Source organism: Buceros rhinoceros, unplaced genomic scaffold, assembly GCF_000710305.1.
Source record: "Buceros rhinoceros silvestris isolate BGI_N320 unplaced genomic scaffold, ASM71030v1 scaffold2483, whole genome shotgun sequence".
Classification (NCBI taxonomy): Eukaryota; Metazoa; Chordata; class Aves; order Bucerotiformes; family Bucerotidae; genus Buceros; species Buceros rhinoceros.
The window spans coordinates 2,039-10,817 of NW_010402816.1; the positions used below are offsets into that span (position 1 = coordinate 2,039).

General features: G+C 42.9%; 1 protein-coding gene across 1 annotated transcript; it reads left to right on the forward strand.

The window, feature by feature from the left end:
* Positions 1–2,790: 2,790 nt before the first annotated feature.
* On the forward strand, positions 2,791–7,686 carry EIF4H (eukaryotic translation initiation factor 4H; the record flags this gene model as incomplete). The annotated part of the gene is made up of 6 exons (XM_010132744.1): positions 2,791–2,999; positions 3,842–3,906; positions 4,016–4,109; positions 4,777–4,842; positions 6,546–6,704; positions 6,817–7,686. Coding segments are annotated over 6 exons (730 nt in total), but the record flags the coding sequence as incomplete, so codon positions are not given.
* Between the last annotated feature and the right edge of the window lie 1,093 nt (positions 7,687–8,779).

Sequence of the window (8,779 nt, forward strand, 5' to 3'; positions counted from 1 at the left end):
ATAAATACTGAGGTATTGTTTTGATCCTTAGTGAGAGGCTCTGAAACTCAAATACAAGCTTTCAGAATATTCTGTTTTGAACTTTTGACAGATCTTGTTTTCTGGAGAGAATAAATTTCTAAAAGAATAGCTTCACAATGAGAATTTAGTTGTTCTTTCACCCCAATCTGACCTCACAATGTCATTAACTCAGTCCCCAAAAAGTCAGTCTAGTTGCGGGGATGTTGGCTCCTGCATTTGCTGGCAGTCAGCTTTCCTCTTCAGCTTTCTGCCCGGGTTTTCTGAAAACAAACCCACATAGCTGGCTTTCAGATTCCCACATTAGATGACATAATTATTACCTAATTGTGTCTGGGCAGAAGTTATACTGAATGAGAAATGCAGATATTCATTTAAAACTTTGATGCGACCCAGTTCTCCTAGTTCAGAAATGGTTTTAATTATCGTTGACTTTTGTCCTGTTTTGCTGTGAGAGCCTCTTCCTTCAGTCTCCTTGTTTGGTTACTGAATCCAGCCTTATTTCTTTTTTATTTCACTGTTTCTGTATCGAAACAGTTTCTTTTTGTGTTGCTACACCTGGCTTCTGTAGGAGATGTAGTTTGAAATGTAGCTACTGGCCATTCCTGTTCTTCAAATGGGGATTAAAATACCGAATACCTAGTTACGTATTCAATAACTGAAGCTTTGATGGATCGAATTCAAAGAATAATTAATTTTCTGACTTAGTGTCATTAGGCATTGCACAACAGGGCATGGATTTCCACACGCGCGCCTCATCAAGTTCTGGTATGCCATGGTAGAAACAAGGTTTGTCTATAGCACAAAGAATTCTTTGGGGGGGTTGCTGACTGCAGGGTGTGGTTGGAAGCAGCTCCAGCTAATCCCAGTGGAGGCTGCTGTTGAAAGCTGCAGGTCAAGCCCTTGCTTTCGTTTCCTTTCCTGGGTTGGTGTGAGTGCTCTTTGCAGCTGTCCAGATCACCTTGTTCATCTGGCTGAGAATTCAACTTCAGGGTGAGTTTTCAGGTGAGTCAGCTCCCTGAGCCAGATGACTGGCAGTCCAAGGAACATTGTGAGAATGTGTAGAAGGAGGGAATGATCCTTTTAAACGCTGCCAAAGCAATTTTGCAGTTTTTTAGGAACATAAAAATTAGGAATTTTGGCTGCAAATTAATTATGGTTTTTTAATAGCTGTTTCTAAGGCCATAGCTGAGAATTAAAGACAAAGGCATGAAACTGATTCTGCACACTAAGAAATTCTTTATGAGCAACTTGACTTCCTTTGAGTTCTTCCGTAGAACTTAAGTCGTGCAACTAAAGTTCATTCTACTGTACACACCCAGCTGTAGCGGCATTGGTTTTCCAATGTGTTTTTGACTCATTGATGAGACAAAGGCATATGAGGAATATTGTCAAAAGTGCTAAAATGTGAACCTAGGTGGACACAAAGTAAAGACGTCTAGGTTGTGATTCAAGTACCTTCAGTTAGTGTTGGTGACAAATGACTCCTGTGTGGAGCTGCTACCATAAAAAGGCACAAATGACAGGCTTACCTAGGAAGAGTTAAGGAATCCTATTCAAGAGTCCTGCATTATCCGATTCATTAGTAATAAAATATTTATTCTGGAATAAAAAAAGGCAGACACGTATGTTGCTTACCCAGTGGATTTTCTGGCTCCATGAACCAGCCAGAATAAAAGGAAATAATGAATTTCTTTGACCTCCTGTATTTTAGGTAGGGCTACAGAAATCTAATGAGTCCAGGTCACACTCGCAAATCCTGGTTTGGTACAGTCTGTGTTCCCCTGCACTTTCAAATGTGCAGTGAGCCTCTGGGAAAGGGAGCAGACATGGCAAAGCCTGGTAACAGTAAGACGTCAAAGGGAACATGGGCAGAGTAGCAGGTAGGCAACTCAGGCAGAAGTCAAAGATTGCTCAAGTGAGGCAAGTGGTGCTGGAACCAGTGAGATCCTGTAGCCTAGAAGCTATAACCTAAGGTTGCTTTGTGCCCACAGTACAAATCTTGCTCTCTGTAAAGGAGATCACAGGTAGCTTTACCAGATGAGGCACCACGGGAAATACAAACGCCCAGGGGTGTTCCACGAATACAGTAAAGAATTTGGCTGGTGCAGTCTGGTTTTTCAGCAACCAATCCAATAGCCTTAAGCGAGGCTGAGGGAGAAGGTGGGAGAAGACAACTTAGTTTACCTCAGTGTAATCACATTACATGTTCAATTCAAAGCATTCCAGTCCAGATATCTGCAGTTATGGCAATAACTTCAGTGTTAGGGGAGGATGTTTCTGTTAGGCTAAATGCTGCTGAAATAATTGAGATGATTGTGGAGTGGGTGTTAATAATAAACTATTTAGTATAAAGCATTGGATCCAGTCTAATTTCAGGATAAGCTGCTGAGCCTGTGCCAGGCATGTGTTTCTTCTCTGCTATAAAGTAATCCTAAGTCTGGTCTAGGATGTGTTTTTTCAAGAATTAATGTTCCCTACTCAAGAACATCAGAGATAACCTTCAGTTGGTTTTCATAATGGATTGTGGGACAGGACAGAAGTTCGTTCATCACTTTGTTACCGAGTAGTGTAACTACCTGTAATGTATTTAAATATATTATTTGTTTTCCCGCTGAAGTTCTGTGTCATATTGGAAAGGAGTTGGCCAATAGTGGAAGTGGCAGCTACAAGCAAAGGGATAGACAGACTAACACGGGTTGTGGAAAAATTCAGTTCCAAAAAGTCAGAGTAGTGCTCTATACGATGTTGCTGGCTGTGTTGGGGGTCAAGTTCCAGAGATGTTGCTTTTTCCAACAGGTCTCGTGGTGGCGGCCTTGGTTCTCGCAAACAGAAAGAGCTGCCAACAGAACCCCCTTTCACAGCGTATGTGGGAAATCTACCCTTCAACACCGTTCAAGGAGACATAGATGCCATCTTCAAGGATCTCAGTGTAAGGAGTGTACGACTAGTCAGAGACAAGGAAACAGACAAATTTAAAGGTGGGTGCTGAGAGTTGTTTTCTAACAGGTAGGAGAAAATGAGGTACTTCTGAAGTCACTTTAACGGGTAACTTTGGTCTGCTGTAAAACACAGTTAGCCTGTTGATCTGTGTTTGTTCTTTATGTTGATTTTCGCAGGGTTCTCATTCACAATTTCCAAACTTCCAAACAAGTAAACATCTCATTTGAATGAGATTCACTGTTACTTCCATTATCTTAAAATACAGACTAACCTGAGTGACAAAAGACAATATTTGCCCTGCTATAAAAGGACTTTCTCACACCTTGTTTGTTTTGTACGAATTCTAACCAATCTGAAGTGTCTGACCCACTTAAGATCCATGACCTTAAGTGTTGAGTACTTACACAATCTGTCTTTAGGTCAGAAGAATCCCATTGCTTCAGCTTTGTCTTTTTTTTTTAGTAGACAGGGAAAAAGCAAGTAAGTAAGGTGCTCAGACAGTTGTTTTAGAGGCTGCAAATCTGATTTCCATTGGAATTGACCAGTGGAAAGGGAGTATATTTACACATAACTTTTAGGGGGAAAAGGCTTGTAGGAATAAATTCACTAAATGATGGGATGACACACAGACTACTGGCCATGTGGGTGCTTCAGCTTCTTGATAAAAATACTAGTAACCAAATGTCAATGTTCAGCTAAATAACTGTGTGAAGGCATAGATCGAATCTAATCCATAATGAGAACCCTGTGGTAAGGGACTTAGCGTATCATAGCTCATGTTTGAAAGAGAAGGGAGGCTGTTAGCAGAAATGCAGGTAGAGTAACTTCTTGCAAAGGCCTTTGAACGTGCTGGTATTAACTTGTGAGGTTCTTCTTACAGGATTTTGTTACGTAGAGTTCGATGAGGTGGAGTCACTCAAGGAAGCTCTTACATATGATGGTGCAGTAAGTATACTTGCAATTAATTTGTGAAATGAAAAGATAAGCACAAGTCTCAAACTCCTTGGCAGCCCATATGATACACTCTGAAGAGATTCTCCCCTGTCTTTAACAGCTTTTGGGTGACCGGTCACTCCGAGTGGACATAGCAGAAGGCAGAAAACAGGATAAAGGTGGCTTTGGCTTCAGAAAAGGGCCTGATGACAGAGGTGACTTCCATTTTTCTAAATAGCTTCTTAAATACAATGGTTGTAGTTGGCATCTGGTGCTGACTAATGCTAAGACAAGGCATGCAAGTAAACGCGAAGACTAGATAGAAAAGAGAAGTTTTATATGTATATACACGTTTCTAACCTAGTTGCTGCCGCTCCTGGAATGTCTGGAATAAGACGTGCTTTGTGTCCAAAAGCTGAGTGTGTTGTCACTCCTAGCCCAGGAAGTGAGACCAATACCCCAGTGACGTACAGTGTCTTGCAGAGGACAATCATAAGCCAAACAGTCTGATCTGCTACTATTTTATTACGATGTGAGAAAAGCAAGTAAGCCAGGAAAAGCACAAGCAGGCAAATCCTTGTTTTGGACTGTCTTATCTCCTGTTCCAGTGTAAAACCAGGCTTTGCTGTGGTGGAAGCTTAATTAAACTCAACTCACTGAAGGTTTCCACTGCCTGTGTATTACATAAACTTTTCTGACCACTTAACTCTTGGTTAACTTAAACGGACCTTTTCTTGCCATGCCATGGAACTTGGCAGTATCGAAACTAAAGGCTTTTCCAACATGACTTTGGATGTTGAAGGACTGAAACTGGTTTGGTATCCCCATGATCAGTCTTTCGCACAGCTTCAGACTTGAACACAATTGTGGCTTTTTTCCTAGGAATGGGAGGAGGTCCCCGAGAATCCAGAGGAGGTGGCTGGGATTCCAGAGATGACTTCAATTCTGGTATCAGTATTAACGCTTATACAGACAGGCAGCCTAAAAGGCACAGAAATGTTCTCACCTTCATGTCAGCTACATTTGTTCCCATTACTGTTTTGATTGAATCTACCATGTGCCGACTTTGGACATCCTGCGGCTGCAGTGGGATTCTTGGGGGAATCTTCCATTGCCTTATAACAGGGGAATTTTAACAGTATACGTACAACAGTAAATTTTATGAACCAATCTGAAATGACCGAATCTTGTTCAGATGTACTCTTGGTGTCTTCAGTTTTAAGCATTTCTCAAACATGCAGCCAAATATTTCTGAATAGTAGCAGAAACAGATGATGTGGAAAAGCTGATAGGGTATTGCAGAGCAGAGTCTTCCACCTGCTTGAGGAGATGTGACATCATTATGTGTATCCCTGAATCAGCTGACTTCTCCAAAGATGTATTAGTGTTCCAAAGCACTTTCAAATGCAAAATGGTCCTAAACTTTGACCTGTTGCAGTAATGCAAGTTGCAGCAGGTGACTGAGCTTGCTGAGTGGAACATAGTGGAGCCACCAGTTTGCTCTTGACTTCCAGCAGTTTCTAACTGTTAGAATCCAGGGTGACATTAACACAATTGCTTTTGTCCTCTGAAATCATGGGTTTGGTCCATTTTCTGACGGGGAGATGTTGGCAAGTGCAACTTTGCAATGTCTGCTCTCTTCCTGAGTGGAATGGACGCAGGAGAAGGAGCGGTAACAAAGAGTGCCCTTGCCACTAGCATGGTGATAGAGAGAGGAACCTTGCTACAGCCTACACTTAACCTGCCTTCGTAGCTAAGCGTTCTGGTGTCATAGCTTTGTACCTTCTTCAGCAGCTTCAGCAGATGCATTTCAGCTTGTTAGATGCTGGATTTGTGAGCCAGAAGTTTGGCATTGGAGTCTCGGTGGCTACAGAAGCTTTTCTTCTCAAGTTGTACCACCTTGCTCTGGAACAAGTCTTTAAAGGTGGTTGTTTGGCACTGAAATAAGGGACAGTTCTGGACCTCTGCCAAATACTGAGGTGGAAAGGAAGATCGCACATGGGGACAAAACAACCTTCTCTTCCAGGTGTCTTCTGAAAAACAGAGTATATTCCCCTTAGGTGTGCTGTTAGCTGAAGTGTCCTCCCACTGAATGCAGGTGACAATGGGTGCTTGGAGAGACACTCTGGGCTAATCATTGGTACAGACCAGAACTCTGCTCGGTGACAGACAGGTTGTGATTTTTGATAGTAACCTGAAGAATTGTGGTCAGTTTCACATTTAAATTCTAATGGTTTTTTTCCCCAACTCTTTAATTACTCTAGTAAATGCCTGGGGGTTTTGCTCTGTTTTTCACAGGCTCTGGTTTACGAGGGCTGTATTTCACTACTCCCTGGCTGCTTTCCCATTGCTCTGCTCCTGCAGATTCCATGCCAAGGCTGTAGCCAACGTGATGATCTGGCTGCAGAAGTTCTGAGTACTTCTGGTGTTGTCTCTGGATTCAGCTAATGGTGTTAACACTCTGAAGTTGCAGCTGACGCTCCTATTTTAAGCTCACTTGATGATGTGAAGCAATCTGTCTACAGAGGCTCTCAGTGCATGATCTTGGACTGACTACAGTGACTTGCAAGGTTTTCCAGTCATCCAGATGAAAATCTAGACTAAAAGCGTTGCAAAATGTGCTCTTTATATTCACTGTCTTCTGTCTTCAGGATTCAAAGATGATGACTTCCTGGGAGGCCGGGGTAGAGGAACCCGCCCTGGAGACCGGCGGCCACCAGGTGCCTCAATGGGAAGTGGTGGCACTGGTCGCTTCAGAGATGGGCCTCCCCTTCGTGGATCTTCCATGGACTTCAGAGAGCCAACAGAAGGTACAACTCTAATTCAGTCTTCTTGCATGGAGGTGACTCCTGTGTGCTTTGTGGGGTTAAAGCTACTGCCCTCGACAGACAGATCTGAAAACCTTGATGATTTTTCTTTCAGAGGAAAGAGCACAGCGACCCCGACTTCAGCTCAAACCTCGAACAGTTGATACTCCCCTCAACCAAGTAGCCAACCCGAACTCTGCTATCTTCGGTGGAGCCAAGCCCCGAGAGGAAGTAGTAAAAGAGCACGACTGAGTTTGGGGTTGAGAGGGAATGGGGAGGCGGGAGAAAAAGCAAGACAGTACAGAGTGACTAGCTCTGCTGGAATGTCAACCCTGCAGTTTACCATTCCTGCCATCTGGTATTTGTCCTCTTTGAAACCGAAAATACAGAGCTTGTGAATGCATGTCAGCTGTTAACAAGTGGTTTTTAGTACGTTCTTGGCTTTGCTGTATCTAGTGCCCGCTTCGTGCTGAGTTTCCCTCTTCTGTTTTCCTTCCACGCAGCACACTTGCCAGCAGATAAGGCAGTGTAGCTGCTTCCACGAGTGTGGAGGTCTCTGGACACAGGTGCTGCTTCACTTCTTCCTTTCTGGGTTTGATTTACTTTAGAAGCACAGGTTAGGCTTAGTTCTATTTCCCTGTGTTGTTTTGTTCTGCTTCCTCAGTGCTCCTCTTCTGACCTGCATGTCTCGTTCTGTATTGCTGTGGCTCTGAAGAGGAAAACTGGAGAGTCCAGATGAGTTGAACAGAGAAATTTACAGTTCTAACCAAGTAGTGCAATACCATTTCTGACAATTGGTGACAGTCACTGTGTACAGCAGAGCCCCTTAAACTGAGGGGGACGGCTGCCCTTTCACACAGGTTTCACACAGGAAGTGTCAATTTAATAGACACAACTAGAATTGGCTGACAAGAAGCCTGGTCAATAGGTGGTGGAATCAGTACGGATAAAGCAGCCTCCAGCACGCCCTTGCGGGTGGCTCTTGATCTCAAAATGGTATGATGCTACAGCTCTGAGCTCCAGGTTAGTGCTGCAAAAACGTGCCTGTTTGAGCACAGCTGCTCACTGGCTCTTTCTGCTTACTTTTTTGGGTTTTACATGTTTGGTAAATTTTTAACCGAAGTTTCTACAAATAAAATGGACTTTTTTATTTTTCGTTAAGGAGTGTGTACTTTGCCATGCAGTATGGAATCGCCATTATCCCGTTTCTTTGCCCAGCAGTGTACAGTTTGAAGACCTCTGCTTTCAGAATACCTTGAAAATGGGCAGATTAGAAATCGTTCTGCTATAGATTCTCTTCATGTAGCAGTTTGGGTAAAAAGCATCTCTAATTGCTGCATCTCTCTTCACTTGAAATGTTTTTTTTTTGCCGGTGTTGTGTGGGAGGAGGCGGGGGGAGGCTGGAGCAAAAGGGGAGAGATCAGAAATGTTCAAAACCAAAACCTGGCTCTACGACACCAAAGTGTGGAGATGTCCAGTGCATGAGAGAAACCTGGGCCCCTCATGCTAGTGCTGGCAGCTCTCCAGCGCTGCAGCCCAGGGTGCTCACAGGAGTTTGGCAGCATGGCTGCTTCACCGCCAGCCTCTCTGCTGGGGGTGGATTCGTCCCTAACGGTCCCTTCAATGTCAGAGTCCCAGCAATTCACAGAACTGCTCTTTCCTTCCTTCTGCTGCCTGTCACTTAATCTGCTTCTGAAATAAGAACCATTTGTCTAACACTAATACTTAATTTAAGACAGACATGCATTTGTGTGGTTGTATTCCAAACCAATAATTGACTTTACATCTTCAATGTGGAAAAGATTTTAAGAACAAATTCCCATATAAAAACTCACTTCTAGTCAAGACAGTTGACTTTTAAATGTAAAAACAAACAAAAAAAAGAAAATTCCAAACACTTAACACATTCTGCTTCATAACAAAATAAATTTATGGATATGGTATTTTGTGAATGATCTTTTAAATAAAAGAAAACATTAAGTAATATTTAACATTGGTCTTTATTTGAGTCTGCCCTGGCCTGGTTTCTCTCCCCTCAGTTTTCAAACCTTGTGTTAATTTAGAAATTTGCTTCCTGA